The following is a 16,604-nucleotide window of genomic DNA, read 5'->3' as shown; positions in this document are numbered from 1 at the left end:
TGAGCTAACATCTGTTGCCAATCCTCCTCTTTTTGCTGAGGAAGATTAGCCCTGAGCTAAAATCTGTGCCTATCTTCCTCTACTTTTATATGTGGGTCTCTTGTGACAGCATGGCCTGATGAGTGGTGGGTAGGTCCATGCCTGGGATCCGAACTTGTGAACTCTAGGCCCCCAAAGCAGAGCATGTGAACTTAACCACTACATTGCTGGGCTGGCACCTAGTCTTGTTTTTTTTTTAATTTATCTATTATTTTTTATTGTGAGGAAGATCAGCCTGAACTAACATCCATGCCAATACACCTCTTTTTGCTGAGGAAGACTGGCCCTGGGCTAAGATCTGTGCCCATCTTCCTCCACTTTATATGGGACGCTGCCACAGCATGGCCTGACAAGCAGTGCATCAGTGCGTGCCCGGATCCGAACCTGGGCTGCCAGCAGCGGAGCACGCGCACTTAGCCGCTATGCCGCGGGGCCGGCCCAATACTATTTTTTAATATTGTAACTTTGTAATGTACTTTGAAATGAGGATGTGTGGTGCTTCCAGCTTTCTTTTTTCTCAAGATTGTTTTGGCTGTTTGTGGTCTTTTTAGTTTCCATATACATTGCAGAATTTTTTTTCTTTTTATGTAAAAAATGTCCTTGGAATTTTGATAGGGATTTCATTGAATCTGTAGATCCCTTTGAGTCATATGGACATTTTCACAATATTAAGTCTTCCAAGTCATGAATACAGAATGTCTTTCCATTTATTTGTGTCTTCTTTAATTTCTTTCATCAATATTTTGTAGCTTTCAGTGTACATGTCTTTCATCTTCTTAGTTAAGTTTTTCCCTAAGTATTTTATTGTTTTTAATGCTTTTGTAAATGGATTTTTTCTTAATTTCTCTTTCTGACAGTTTATTGTAAATTACAGAAACACAATTGACTTTTCTATATTAATTTTGTATACTTTAACTTTACTGAATTTGTTTATTAACAGGTTTTTAAAAAATATATAATCGCTAGGTTTTTTGTATATAAGACTTTATCATCTGCAAACAGAGAGAGTTTTATTTCTTCTTTTCCAATTTTGATGCCTTTTATTTCTTCATTTTGCCAAGTGTCTCTGGTTAGGACTTCCAGTACCATGTTGAATAGAAGTGGAAAGAGTGGCCATCTTATATTTCTAGGAATATAGCTGTTTCTTCTAGGTCTAGAGGGTGAAACTTCCTTCTGAAGTCTCTGGGTTACCTCAGCATCTGTCTCTTTCTTTTTATCTTTATTCTCCTTCAGCATGCACCTGTGTTTCTAATTCCCTGTATTAAATATTCTTTTTTTTTTTTTGTGAGGAAGATCAGCCCCGAGCTAACATCCGTGCTAATCCTCCTCTTTTTGCTGAGGAAGACCGGCTCTGAGCTAACATCTATTGCCAATCCTCCTCCTTTTTTTTTTTTCCCCAAAGCCCCAGTAGATAGTTGTACGTCATAGTTGCACATCCTTCTAGTTGCTGTATGTGGGACGCGGCCTCAGCATGGCCAGAGAAGCGGTGCGTCGGTGTGGGCCCGGGATCTGAATGCCGGGCGCCAGTAGTGGAGCGCGCGCACTTAACCGCTAAGCCACGGGCCGGCCCTAAATATTCTTGACTTAAACATATCTGGTGTGGGTTCTGTTTCCAGAATGGATCCTAATGGATGTGCCAGGTATATAATGGATGGGTTACATCCAGTATGATTATGTCTGATCATTATCAGATTACATTTCAAAGACTAATATTTTCATACATTCATTCTGCTTTCCACCAATATTCATTCGATACACCTTATATGACCAAGGCTGTGAAAGGTACAGTGAAATGTTAAGACAGCTCCTGTGTTAAGAGGGTTGTAAGTGTAGCAGGGGTGACTAAACATAATAGCTCAATAAAAATGACATTTGAATAGTGATTTACAACCTTCAAAGCATGAACTATTGTGATAGTCACACTTTATGAGAGTAGCTGGGCAGATATTACTATTCCTAATATGCAGATGTAGAAGCTGAGCCTCATTCTTTCCCAACTTTACTCTGATAGTCAGTACAATAGTTGGGACATGAACCCAATATTTTGTGCTGCCACTCTGCCGAAAGGAGCATAAATGTGTACAAAGGGGTAATTTCAATAACATGTATCATAAATTGTTACAAGTTTTTGAGAAGAAGAATTTCTAGCTGGAGAGATCAAAGACAGCTTCTTGGAGGGGGAGGACATTGGGGATGGATTTCCAAGTGCATCCTAATTGGTGACTGCAGTCTCCAGTGTATGACCTCACATTGGTTATGAGGAGATTCTCCTGCTGAAGAGTTTCCCCAGGGCAACCTTCATGTCCTGATTTCTCAGACTATAGATGAAAGGATTTAACGTTGGGGTCACTGCGATGTACATCACAGTTATCACTGCATCCTTTAGGCTGTAACTAGTCAGAGGGCGGAAATACATGCCCATGACTGTCCCATAATACAAAGAAACAACTGTGAGGTGGGAACCACAGGTGGAGAAGGCTTTACGCACACCTTTGGTGGATGGAAACTGTAAGACTGTGGAAAAGACCCAAACATAGGAGATGGTGATGCACAGTAATGGCACAGAAAACACACCAACCCCTAGGTACATCATCTTCACATTAAATTGGATGTCAGAACAGGACAGCTTGAGCAAAGGGACAATGTCACAGTAGAAGTTGGCCACTTTCTGGTTTCCACAGAAGGACAACTTAGCTGCGAGCAGAGTGTGAGGGAGGGCATTAGCACTTCCAACCACCCAAGACCCAAAAACTAACAGGACACAAGACCGTAGGCTCATAATTGTTGTGTAATGGAGCGGGTGGCTGATGGCCACAGCACGATCATATGCCATTGCTGCCAAGATATAGCTATCTGTGTTACCCAAGGCAATCATGAAATACATCTGTGTTAGGCATCCCCCAAAGGAGATGGCTTTGCTGTGCAAGAGGTAGTTCACCAGTGTCTTAGGGATTGTTACAGAGGAGAAGAAGATATCAACAAAGGAGAGGTTGGCAAGGAGAAAATACATGGGGTTATGAAGGCTAACGTCAGAGTGAATAGCCAAGATGATGAGCAGGTTACCAATCAACGTGATGGGGTAAACGAATAAGAAGAGGATGAAGAAGAATTCTTCCTGTTTCTGCTGGCTGGTAACTCCCAGGAGGATGAAATCCAGGGTAGAGGATTGGTTTTCTTGCCTCATGGCTCTTAGGTTCTAACAGGGGAGTGGAAAGAAGAAAGGGGAGAGAAACCCAGAATTATTAGTGAACTTACTGTGTAATATCTTCTTTATCTACCACATTTGATTACCTGTGTTTATACCTAGCTGTACTAAACCGAGAGATAGCCGATATTTGGGGGAAAATAATCCCTGTTCATCAGTTTGACTAATTGTCAGATAGTGATTGATAGTTATGTCTGAGAAGTGAGCAGTATGAGTCAGAGGTACCCATCCTTCCCGATCACAGCACTATCACCCAAACACCAAGGATTTAATAACTTATCAAATAATTACATTTCAATTTACATGTGCTAGATACTCTGTGAGATCTCATGGAAAAATCACGACCCTGTGATAAACACAGTTTTTTTATCCATTCTTTCAACATATATGACAGTCTCTGCTCTCAGGGACCTTATAACTTAATGGAGAAAGAAGATTTGCACACTAATTTCACTACACATGATAAAGAAAGGACAGCATTTTGGAGTATTTGAAGTCCAGCACAAAGAATATGTTGTACAAGGAAGATCCTGGACAATTAGAAATTGTCCCACTGAATAATGTCAGAGTGATCCCAGAGCCCAGGTGGTATCAGGTGTCTATACTTGTCTTAGAAGATTGTAAATCAGAGTGACAACTGGGAATAAGTCCCAGCAAAGCAAATCCAGTGAAATTCCTCCCCAGGTGTTCCATTTTCAAAGTACACTTTTACTATCTCTTTTCCAAACCTTTAAGTATATATAAGCACAATGCTTATCTCTTCGGTTTTCCCTTCCTCTGCTTCATTATTTATTTTGGTGACTCACGCAACTCCATAGTGGCTTCAGCTACTGCTCAGTAGATTCTCAGGTGTGCCTCTGTAGGCTTGGTCTCTTTCCTATATTTCCACATTTTTCATACTGTAACATGTCTAAGCAAACCCGGTATGCTGCATATCCAACCTAAGTAGTTTGCAAGTTTTTTTGAGGAGGAAAACCATATCTTGTTTATTTTTATCTCCTCCAGAAAGATTATTGTGTATTATTGTTCATTTTATGCACCAATAAGTTTGCATTCAAAATTTATTTAATTGTTTCCAGGTTTATTTTATGGGTTCCCCACATGTGGGGTGCTCACAGGTGCACTCATCCAGTTTATCCCTCACCTCCACATCTGATCTTGTTGCTTCTTCATTTGAAATAATTCTTACATAACTTTTCTACTTATTGTCTCAGCGCTTTAGTTTTGACCACCATCATTTTCTGCCTCAAACATTGTAATGCTCCCTTAACTGCTTGACCACTGGTTCCCTCCTCTTTGGTCCGTCTTGCACTTTGTGACCATACTTGTGGCAGAGACTACCAGCTGCTCACTCAAATCCACATTCCTTTCTTCGTGGGCACCCAGCTCGACTACATTTCCCAGGCTCCCTTGCACTCAGATGTTATCATGTGACTGAGTTCTAGGCAAACATCCATGTGTTCCAGTTCTGGGCTTTCTCCACACTCTCTTTCCCTGTGGGCCAACTGAATGCAAATGGCCAGGAGACTAAATGGAATGGTGGAGTCGTATGTTGGAAGGAGCCTGTGTCCCTAGTTCTCCACATCCAGGAGAGCCACCATCCACCAAGAAGTCACCTACTGGGATTGTTACATAGGAGAGAAATAAACTTTTATTCTGTTTACACCATTACACATTTTGTGATCTATTTGTTACTGTAGTCTGGGATATCCTAAGTAATTCACTAATTTTTCTAAAGAACTTCTACGCAACAGTTAATTCAATTTATAATTAGTTCAATCACCAATTCTCAGTGTCCCGTATAGTATACATGTGAATTATATGCTAGGACTGGGGATGCAGATCTAATTAACTTTCCCCCAAATGTGATGTGTTTGCTCATCTCTGCACCTAAAGGGATTTAGTTTTCTCTCTTGAAATGCCTTTTCTTAGCTTCACACAGAATCATAATATGTCAGGGTTAGAAGAGTTCAGTAAAGTTGGAGGGCTCAGAGACTATGGTTAGTTGAGATGGTATGGAAGTGTAAGATTTCAGTGGGCACCTCTTGGCAACATGGCAGTTTAAGCCGAAGTTGACAGGTCCTGTTGCTATTAAAACACATAGAAATTCTAGATAAAATATGAATATAAAACAAAACAAAACAAAACAAAACACATGTAGCCAAGCTTAAAATAAAGAAATGAAATACCTAGGCATGAGAAACAAAAGAAAACTCAGAGCAAGGATTGTAAATGATAACTGTTGCTTTGGTTACCCTTTGGCGTTTTCAACCAGGAATTAGGCCCTAAGGGCTGGAGTCTGGGGCGTTAACGCCTCTTTGGTACAAGAGATGTAGCCACGGGTCCGCATGAAGTAGGAAGCTTAACATGAGCCCTATGTGTAAAACACTTGAAGTGTTGGCCTCTTCATGAAAAGAGCACTACAAAAAAATTCTGGCATATAAGAATTGGAAAGGAAAGAGCAAAATGGAGCAAATTCACAGAAATTACGGTTGTCTACAATGAAAACCCAAGGGAATCTATAGATAAACTAATATATTTTGGGAAGTTTATTGGATATAAATCAAATTAAAAACAATCAATATTGTTCCTGTACTTAAGGAATAAATAATAAAAGTAATAAATTAGAAATTACATGGTTTTTAAAAAAAAGCCCCGTTCACAATAGAAGAGAAATTTTAGATAATCTAAAGTAATTCCAACAAAGACCTTCAAAGACTGGTATCAAATATTACAAAAGTTTACTCAAGGAAAAAAATACCTAAAATAATGTGGAGATAAGCACTGTTAATGGAAAGACTCAATGTGGTAAAAATGTCAATTCTCCTCCAATTAATCTATGAATTTGGTGCAATCCAATCAAAATACTACAGTTTTCTTTTAAACATGGAGCTTAGGAACTAATCCTAAAATTCATGTAAAAGAATGAGGAGCCAACAAGAGCTAAGTCAATTTCAGAAAAAAAGAATAAGGAGAAAGGAATTACCTCGTCATGTATCAAAATGATTTATTATGGTAATTTGAACAGTGGAGTCATACTGGCATAGGGACTAAAAAATAGATCCATGTAACAGACTAGAGAGCCCAGAACAGACCAAGCATCGATTAGACATTGTTGTATAACAGAGGTTGGTTTAGTTCTAGGCAGGAAAGGGATAGACTGAGTCTCTAGTAAAGAATGATGGGGTAATTGGATACCTATTTATAAAAAGTAATACTGAAAAATAACATCTAAAGGATTAATTGAAAGAACAAAACTTAAAAATCTTAGAAGGAAAAAAAGGAAAATATGTTTATAATATAAAGGTAGGAATTAATTTCTTAAACCAGGCACAAAACACACAAAACATAGAGAAAATATTGTAAAACTTAATCACATTAAAATTGAAAACATTTGTATGAAAACATACCGTAAAAGAGGGAGAAAGACAAGCCATGAATTGAAAGAGGTATTTGCTACACACATATCTATTAAGCATTATTATTCAGAATACACAAGAGTCCTACACACTAGTAGGAAAGAGACCAAAAACCCAGTAGGACATAATGGGCAGCAGGCTAGAAAAGGCAAGTCATAGAAGGCGAAGCTGGTCTGGCCAATAAACAAAACAAAAGATGTTCAACTAAATTAAAACAAAACTAATTTACTGTTCTTCATCTTGGAGCATGTAAAAGTATAAAAGTCTGACAGTTTCAAGTGCTGGGAAGAAACGGAAAAATTAGTATTGCCATTTGAAAAACACTTAGCTCATCTCTAGGAAAGCTGGAATTCATCCACCTGTGACCCAGCAATCGCACTTCCAGATTAGACCCTAGAGAAACTGTGATCATGAAGACATTCACAGGGATGTGTATTGTCATAAAAGAAACTTGGAAATGGCCTACCCACAGAGGAATGGATAAGTAAATTGTGCCAATTTCTTATTAATGAATGCTGTACAACAGTAAAAGTGAATGAGTTCACGTGGACAAATTTAAAAAATAATAAGATGGAAAAAAGCAAGTTATTGGAAGATGTATTCGATATCACACAATATATACACATTTTAATACAAAAAATAATACACATGTATGTAGTAAAAGTATAAATCTTGACTGGGAGTATACTATCAACTCTAAAATTACAGTTATCTCTGGAGTGAGAGGGAGAAAATCGAGATTTAAATGGGAAGAAAGAGCTCAAATATATCTGTAATATTTTGTCTTTAAAAAATTGGGAGCAAATATGACCAAATGTTACATTTGTTACATCTGGATGATGAGTTTTTATGTTGTTCTCTTTGTCATTCTGATGTTTTAACAATACTATAATAAACAAATTTAATTTAACATAAAAATTTCGCATGCTGGATGATAATTGGGTCTAGAGTGTGTCCACAGAGCTGGGTGGCTCCAAGTCCATTTTTCTGTGAATATAGGAGACAGAGTGTTCCTTGTGAAGAGGTTGAAAATAAATGGAAGTTATTTCCACGGGGAAGAGGAATCCAGGGGCCCTATATGATGATCATCCAGGCTTCTCTATAGAGACATCTTACTGGACCGAAAATTATATTTATAAAATGCAAATGTGATTGTGTCTGTCTTTTTAAAGCCACTCATTGTCTACCCATCACCTAACAGATGATGTTCAACTTCCTTATCATGGAGAAAAACTTGAAGGCAAATTGTTCAGACAACGGAGGACAACTTCAGGCAGAAATGTGTTAAATGTCTTTATCAGGTGCTGGGGGTCCAAGCAGGGGAATAGGAAGAATTCAACAGGACAAGAAGTTTTGGGTTACATTGTGCAGGGTTTTGACCAAAACAAGTAATTTGTACTTTATGCATTAGGTATCAAGAGAGTATAGTGGATATGAGCTGCACCAACATTTTCTGGTAACAGAGATATGCAGCCTTTTGTTTAATATAAACATAGATATTTGAGCATATATATTAAATGACTGATTAATGAGACAACATTTTGAATGAAAATCTGGTGCAAGGACAACCACGAGGAAATAAAATGTAAATAATTAAAGAATGTAAGAATAGCACCAGAAAAGAAGTGGTTGGTAGAATCAGTGCGGGAACTAAGAAACAAGAAACCAGAGCAGAGGGGCTTCTGAGCCCAGGGTTTGAGGATAGAGAGCCTCAGTTCTGGATGTCAGGGTGTCATCATGGGGAGAAATGAGTTCTGCAGAAATCCTGAAGAAAGAGGTAAAGAACCATATGCCCCCAGGAAGAGGAGCAGGGGGTGCATCAGCAAGGATGCTAGAGGCAGAGTGAGAGCCTCAAGTTCACCAGAAGTAAGCCAGAGTCCCAGGCAGTGCTGGGTCACTGAAATCCACTTTCCTGGAAAGTGTTTGTGTTCTGAGATTTCGTCATGTGAGTGTGATTGTGCTGAGGATAGTTTGGAAGAGAAAGAAGAGGCCAAGTGCTTCCCCTTGTCATCAGGGGCAGCAAACACGCCAAAGAGGCATCTTCTGAGTGCTGTGAGACTCCGAATTGTTCAGCTCCTCAGCGCTTTGACAATGAAATAACAATTTCCTGAAGAAGCCTGTTAGCATGTGCCGTTGAATGTGGGCATGGAAGGAGGGTTATCCTTAGCTCCCCTCTAAGATAATGCACTTGTTTGAGTGTTAGTGCATGCGCGTTCACACACACACACACATACACACAATATGACTTCAGGAGGTGGAGAGAGCTCAGGACTGAGATAACCAGATCAGAACTACCCCTTCGTTATCCTGTTTTTTGGAGACAAATCCCAAGGAGAAGCACTATCAGAAGGGGAGGATCCTCTCTGTCTCTGTCTCTGTCTCTGTCTCTGTCTCTGTCTCTCCCTCTCTCACCCCCCCTCTCTCCCCCCCGCCCCCGTCTGTATCTTACTCTCTCTGCCTTTAACCATCTGAGCTTGAGAACTTGAGTTCTGGAGTCAAGGTGTGAGTCCTAGTTTTGCCACTCTCTCTCTGTATGACTTTAGGCAATTTGATTAATCATTTTCTTCATCTGATAAAATGACAAAATAATTCTACTTACCTCTGGGGGTTTTGTGAGGGTCGAAGGTGGTAATGCAGGTAGTGCAGTTCCTGGCTGTCTATCCCTTGATGTCACTGTCATAAAGACCCCATTGTTCTCCAATGTCTACAGCCCCCACCTGAAGGGTTAGCTCAGATGCTGTCAAAAGGGTTGTGGTTTTGTGGCCTTCACTCCTCTTCCACAAATGGGAAGTTTACACCGAGCTGGTCTAGCACCTGCTAATATTCCTCTTAGGGGGCAGGCATACTGGAGAAAGTACCAGGAGTGCTCCAGGAGAAAGAGTCTCTTGTGACTGTTCCTGAGGCAGAGGAAACAGGACTGGGATGGTTTAGAAAGAGGAGCCCCGAGTTTCCCAAATATGGAGCACAAGAGGCAGAAGGATCTCACCTGAGTGAGGCCTGAAGATGAGGAACCTAATTTCCTCCTCAAGGAGATAGAGCATGTTATAGTATAGAGAAAACTGTGAATTATTCAACAGGTATAAAGTCCTGAAACATCACTCTCCCTTGACTTCATTCAGGCCAAAGTCAGAGCAATTGTTGAGATCTGTTGACACACTCATATAGTTGTGCCCTGAGGGCACAGAGTGGTTCTCAAGAGTAATAGTTCCCAGAGATCTTTTGTGGAAGAAAGGATGGGCGAGAGGGTTTCCTGGAGAGTATGTCTCCAGGCTTCAAGTTCTGGGCTGACCTATTCTAGCCTCTTTGTTAGAACGTGGGCCCCTCTCCTCTGCTGTTCAGCACAAACTGGGAACCACCCCTTGGGGTGCAAGGACTGTGCTACAACTGAGCTCCTGTTCATCCTTCCAGGCTATGCTGAAGACTTTCTGGTGTTAAGTGTGACAAAGAAAAGAATTCTATTTTATCTTTCCTCTAGCATTTGACTTGAAGAGCATTTGACTTATGATGGGAGTTATAGTTTCTTTATCTACTATGCTGATAGCAGGTCTTGTAGTTTTTCAGATTCTTAGAGATGGAAAGGACCTTGATGTTATCTAGTCCACTTCCTCTATGTGTTACCTTTATAATAGCCCTGATTAACGGTGATTACCCTATGACTGTAGCAGAGAAGTCACTTCCTTTCTGGAGAGGACCATGGTGAAGACTGTGATCTCTGGCTGGGTGTCAATCCAGGCTCTGCCTCTTAGTGGCTGTAACTGACCTCAGAAAATTATTGGATAGACTTATCTATCTCTAAAATAGGAGTAATAATAATAATAACAACAACAACAAAGTCCTCATCAACTTGTTATGAGGATCAAATGAATTAATATCTGAAAAGTCCTTAAAACAGAGACTAAAACATAGTTAGCACTTAGTAAATGATAACTGTTATTTTATTACACTCTACTCTACTCATTTAATTGTTGGGCAACTCTCCAAAATCTCATATCAGAGGCTGCACATGGTAGATATTAACATTTGTTTCATTACATTCTCCTTTAGACACGTTTCAGGTTATACACCCTATTTGCTCTGTACTTACCCGCTCTATGTTCAGAATATGCTGCAGTGTCCAGGACATAGGCTCTCAGATATGGATAAGATGACATCCCATGATAATATTTTCGTAGTAATCACATTTTGTTCTTGGGTTCACTCTCAGAATCTCTTAGTACATCTAAGTTTTATTTACTTAGCACTGTTAGAGGTAAGGAATTATGCAATGATATATAAGAAACCTTTGAGGAAAATGACGCTTTAATATTCAAACATTTGCAAATATTTTCTGTGGAAAGTGACTACAGCTTTCTTAATGTATCAAAGGAATCTCTGACCTTCTCTTCTCTCCCAAAGAGAAAAACTTCTGGTTGGTGGAGGGACTAAGTTTAATTGTCTGTTGGCAAATTCCAGGTTTGGTTAAATCCCTTCTCTTTTAAAGACATTTAAAAAAATCTACAAAATACATTTTCAGAGTAAGAGAAAGAGAGTAAAACCCTAACTACTTGGAAGAAAAACTTATACTTGAAAGCAATTTAAGAAAGGGAAAGAAACTTTTGTAGAAATTATTTTTTAATGTTATTAAGATAAAAAAAGGAGACAGTATAAAATGAAAACAAATTTAGGTGTAAATGAAATTGACCTTGAAATAGACAGAAATGGATAAAGGGCAGAAAAAATATTTTATTTCACATTTTAGGCAGAATTGACATCAAAAAAATAAATTCGTAAGAAAAGGAAAGGAAAGAGGAAAGGAAAGAGGAAAAACAATGTCTCATAGAAAGGAACCCCCAAAATGCTATCAGCAGATATCTCAGCAGGGACCTTGCAGACCAGGAAAGAATGGGATGATTTATTCAAAGTACTAAAAGAAAGAAACTGCTAACCAAGAATGCTTTACCCAGCAAAGTTGTCCTTCAGAAATGAATGTGAGATAAAGACTTCCCCTAACAAACAGAAGCTGAGGGAGTGCATCACCACTAGACCTGATCTACAAGAAATGCTGAAAGGAGTTCTTCAATCTGAAATGAAAGGTCACTTATTAGTAACATAAAAACATGAAAATATACAACATATGAGTAAAGATAAGCATACAGTCAGATTCAGAATACTCCAATTCTGTAATGTGGCAGTGTGGTGACCATTTAACTATAGTTAAAGAACAAAAGTATTAAGAATAGCTTAATAGGTAAAATTATTTGTTAATGGGTACACAATCTAAAAAGAGAGAAATTGTGACATCAAAAACATAAAAGGGAAGAGTAAAAGAGTAAGGTTTTTGAATGTTCTTTAAGTTAGATTGTTATCAGCATAGAAGAGACAGTTATATTTGTAAGATATTTTATGTAAGCCTCATGGTGACCACAAAGTAAAAATCTACGGTAGATTCACAAAAAGTAAAAAGAAGGGAATAAAAGCATACCACTATGGAAAATTATCAATTGACAAAAGAAGGCAGCAAGAGAGGAAGAAAGGAACAAAGGACCTACAAAACAGCCAGAAAATAATCAATAGGATGGCATTAGCAAGTCCTTACCTATCAAAATTACTCAAAATGTAAATGAATTGCATTCTCCAAATCTAAAGGCATAGAGAGGCTGAATGGACAAAAATACCAGACCCAACTATATGATGCCTACAGAGACTCACTTCAGCTTAAGGACACGCATAGGTTCAAAGTGAAGGGAAGCAAAATATTTTCATACAAGTGGAAACCAAAAGAGAGTAGAGCTAGCTATACTTATACAGAATAACAGACTTTAAGTAAAAAACGTCAACAAGAGACAAGGTCGTTATACAATATGAGGAAGTCAACTCATGAAGAAGGTACAGCAATCGTAAATATATATGCACCTGATATTGAAGCATCTAAATGTATTAAGCAAATGCTAACAGATCTGAAGGGAGAAATAGACAACAATACGATAATGGCAAGGAATTTTAATACCACACTTTCAACATTGGGTAGATCATGCAGAGAGAAAATCAGCAAAGAAACTTTGGACTTGAATCATACTTTAGACCAAGTAGACCTAACAGGCATATCAGAACATTTGATGCAACTGCAGCAGAATACACACTTCTCAAGTGCACATGGAAAATTCTCCAGGACAGATCATATGACTGGTCACAAAACAAGTCTTAGAAAATTTAAAAAGATTGAAATCATACCAATGTCTTTTCTGACCACAGTGGTATGAAAGTAGAAATGAATAACAGGAGAAAAGCTGGAAAATTCGCAAATAAGTGGAAGGTAAACAACATACTCCTGAACAACTGATGGGTCAAATAAGAAATCAACAGGAAAATGAAAATATTTCAAACAAATGAATATGGAAACACAACATATCAAGACCTAAGGGATGCTGCAAATGCAGTTCTAAGAGAAAAATTTAAAGCAATAAACACCTACATTAAGAAAAAATAAAGATGTAATAACAACCTAATTTTACACCTCATGAGACTGAAAAAGGAGAACAAACTAAGTCCAAAGTTAGAGAAGGAAGGAAATGTAAAGATCAGAGTAGAAGTAAATGAAATAGAGAAAAAAAACCCACCCACAATAGAAAAGACTAATGAAAGTAAGAGTTAGTGTTTTGAAAAGACGAACAATAAGGCTGGGGAAAAAGAGGAAAAAGAAACAAGTCAAAATCATTTTAATATTATAGCTAATTTAACCCAATATTCCAAATTATTATCACTTCAACATGTAATTAGTATTTTATCATAGTATCGATATACTTTATAATATTTAAAATCCAGAGTGTAATTTACACTTACAATACATTTCAATTTGGACTAGCACATTTCAAGAGTTCTGTAGCTACACATGGTTACGGGCTAAATATTTGGGGGTAGCTTAGGGTTCAGTACCTGACACTGATTGAACAGTGATGAAAGCCCCTATATTTGGGTTTTGCTGACTCATGGGCAGTGGCCAATGATGTAGCCATATGGTCAGGCAGCAGGACAAGGGAAACCTGGCCTACTAAAGGGATGCCCGTATGGGATCACAGCCCTATGGAAATCACTGTGGGAATTTGAGGAGTGTATTAAAGTAGGACATGTTGATGCCCATCAGAAGAACTTCATTCCAGGTTTGCAAGGTGGTTGGAATTGCAAGCAGAAATCCCCGTGTGCTCGCTTGAGGTGGCCACCTGGATCCATGTAATGAATGGATATGGGGTATCACAGCAATGCAGAAATGGGCTGAATCTAGACATATTCCTCTTGCACCCCCTGGAGCACAAAATGCCAATAAGAGCTCTTCTGTCTGCCAGCTAAAGAGACAGAAACTGCAGATGGCTATGTGGCAGATTCTCTGGGGGGAAGGCCCTAAGCATACCTGGCAAGTGGGACAGATGTTGGTAGCCCTAGGGGGCTACAAATGGTTCTTGACAGGAATAGACACTGACTCTGGACTGGGCTTTGCTTATCTGGTGGTAGATGCAAATGCCGAGTGTTATAAAAGAACTGGAAGAGAAGCTATGGCACCATTTTGGACTCCTGACTATTATTTCTTCAGACCAAGGAACACAGCCTATAATGTCCAACAATGGGCAGAGAGATATCCTCTTCAGAATACTAGTTTGATAGAGAATAGGAATGGGCAGTTAAAACATTGGTTGTCTAAAATGGGGGGAGATAAAGACATGAAGGGCTGGCTTACAGGCCCTCAGGAGTGTGTTCACACTTAATATGAACAAAAATGGGGCTAAAGGAGAATCCTTACTGGACAGGTTTCTGGTTGATCTGGGGAACAAGAGGTGGGGAAGTATGCTTGTAGGACTATGCAATTCTTGCCAAGGGAGAAGTACATGGGTATAATGACTATACTTTTCTTCCTTCCCCACTTCACCTTGATTTCTTCCCCCTACTTGTTGCAGTGGTCACAGGCCCAGTGCTGTAAGAACCAAGCCTGGATGCAGGGATAATTCCTATGCAAGAGACTGTTACTATGTTTTTGTATCTTAAGTCAGAAGTCCTAAGGCCTGATAGGGTGGATGGTACTTTGGTCCCATCTGGCAAAGTTGGTTTGCGTAGTGGTCAGGATAGCCCACCAGTTCTGTACCTATGTAACCTTACCTTATCTGAATAGAAGTGGGCTGAGATGGAGGGACTTGCTAGACTAGTATTGCTGCCTGCAATCTAGACCAGCACCGTGGCTTAACCTAATGTCCCCCCTCCAAACATGGAAAAGTTAGAGTATAAAAGAGAGAAGGTGTAATAGTGGCTGAGGGCAAAGGAATGAATAAACGGGTTACAAAACAAGGGAAATCCACTATTACATTAACACCTCAAGAGGATCAGAGCAAAAGATGATATTGCCTCTTAGCTAAATTATACCAGACTCCTGAAAAGGTGAAGCAGTTTATTGCTGACACCACTTATGATTTTGGACCTGGAAGCCTGCGGACCGGAGAGGACTTGCCCTGGGAGATAAAAGGTGGTTTCCTGGAGGGAGAGGACATTGGGGATGGATTTTCAAGTGCATCCTAATTGGTGACTGAAGTCTCCAAAGTATGAGGGTATGAGGAGATTCCATTGTTGAAGAGTTTCCCCAGGGCAGCCTTCATGTCCCGATTTCTCAGACTATAGATGAAGGGATTTAACATTGGGGTCACTGCGATGTACATCACAGTTATCACAGCATCCTTTAGGCTATAACTAGTCAGAGGGCGGAAATACATGCCCATGACTGTCCCATAATACAAAGAAACAACTGTGAGGTGGGAACCACAGGTGGAGAAGGCTTTGAGCACACCCTTGGTGGATGGAACCCGTAAGACTGTGGAAAAGACCTGAACATAGGAGACAATGATGCATAGTAATGGCACACAGAAAACACTAACCCCCAGGTACATCATGTTCACATTGAAGTGGATGTCAGAACAGGACAGCTTGAGCAAAAAGGCCAAGTCACAATAGAAATTGGCTATTTCCTGTTTTCCACAGAAGGACAGCTTAGATGTGAGCAGAGTGTGTGGGAGGGCATTGGCATTTCCAACAACCCAAGACATGACAACTAGCAGGACACAAGACCGTGGGCTCATAACTGTTGTGTAATGAAGTGGGCGGCTGATGGCCACAGCACGATCATATGCCATTGCTGCCAAGATATAGCTATCTATGTTAGCCATGCCGATCATAAAATACATCTGTGTTAGGCATCCTCCATAAGAGATGGTTTTGGTGCCCAAGAGATGGTTGGTCAGCATCTTAGGGAGTGTTACAGAGGAGAAGAAGATGTCAACAAAGGAGAGATTGGCAAGGAGAAAATACATGGGATTGTGAAGGTGAATGTCAGAGCGAATGGCCAAGATGATGAGCAGGTTACCAATCAATGTGATGGGGTAAATGAACAGAAAGAGGATGAAGAAGAAGTCTTCTTGTTCCTGCTGGCTGATAACTCCCATGAGGATGAAATCCATGTTAGAGGACTGGTTGTCTTTTCTCATGGACCCTTCAACAGAAAACGGGAGAGGAGACCAGAATTATTATTGAAGTGCAGTGTGTAATGATCTTCCTAAACCACCACTTTTGACTATCATGATGGCTGTGTCTCTACCTGGGTTTACTAAATCCAGAGATAGCCAATACGGGGGGAAAAATCCCTGTCGGTCAGTGGGACTAATTGACAATTAGCCCTGGACACTTGTGTCTAAGAAGTGAGCAGTCTTAAATCACCTGTGCCCCTCCTCCCCAACCCCAGCATCATCACCCAAACTTCTAGAGTTTAATCATTTAACAAATAAAGTTCATATTCGATTTGATAGAAACATTGTTAGGTGTCACGGAAAAATCATAAATATGTGAACAATACAGTTTATTCATCCATTTATTCATATATGACATAGTCTCTGCTCTCAGGGGCCTTACAACTTAATGGACAATCCCGAATC

General features: G+C 39.6%; 2 protein-coding genes across 2 annotated transcripts; both read right to left on the bottom strand.

Moving 5' to 3' along the window:
* Window positions 1–2,293: 2,293 nt before the first annotated feature.
* LOC101396909 (olfactory receptor 1A1-like) lies at window positions 2,294–3,223 on the bottom strand. Its single transcript, XM_014789835.1, has one exon. It carries the CDS (start codon window positions 3,221–3,223, stop codon window positions 2,294–2,296), a length of 930 nt encoding a protein of 309 aa, XP_014645321.1.
* An 11,974-nt stretch (window positions 3,224–15,197) lies between these two features.
* LOC101393699 (olfactory receptor 1A1-like) lies at window positions 15,198–16,293 on the bottom strand. Its single transcript, XM_014779855.2, has one exon. It carries the CDS (start codon window positions 16,158–16,160, stop codon window positions 15,198–15,200), a length of 963 nt encoding a protein of 320 aa, XP_014635341.2. The 5' UTR covers window positions 16,161–16,293.
* Between the last annotated feature and the right edge of the window lie 311 nt (window positions 16,294–16,604).

Source organism: Ceratotherium simum, chromosome 16, assembly GCF_057802395.1.
Source record: "Ceratotherium simum simum isolate JZ-2026a chromosome 16, ASM5780239v1, whole genome shotgun sequence".
Taxonomy (NCBI): domain Eukaryota; kingdom Metazoa; phylum Chordata; class Mammalia; order Perissodactyla; family Rhinocerotidae; genus Ceratotherium; species Ceratotherium simum.
Note: the sequence above shows the minus strand (reverse complement) of the source record. Positions and strands in the feature narration are given on the sequence as shown.

Bases quoted from the DNA above. Each gene is read 5' to 3' on its own strand.
- LOC101393699 (XM_014779855.2), bottom strand. From the start codon at position 16,160: ATGAGAAAAGACAACCAGTCCTCTAACATGGATTTCATCCTCATGGGA.
- LOC101396909 (XM_014789835.1), bottom strand. From the start codon at position 3,223: ATGAGGCAAGAAAACCAATCCTCTACCCTGGATTTCATCCTCCTGGGA.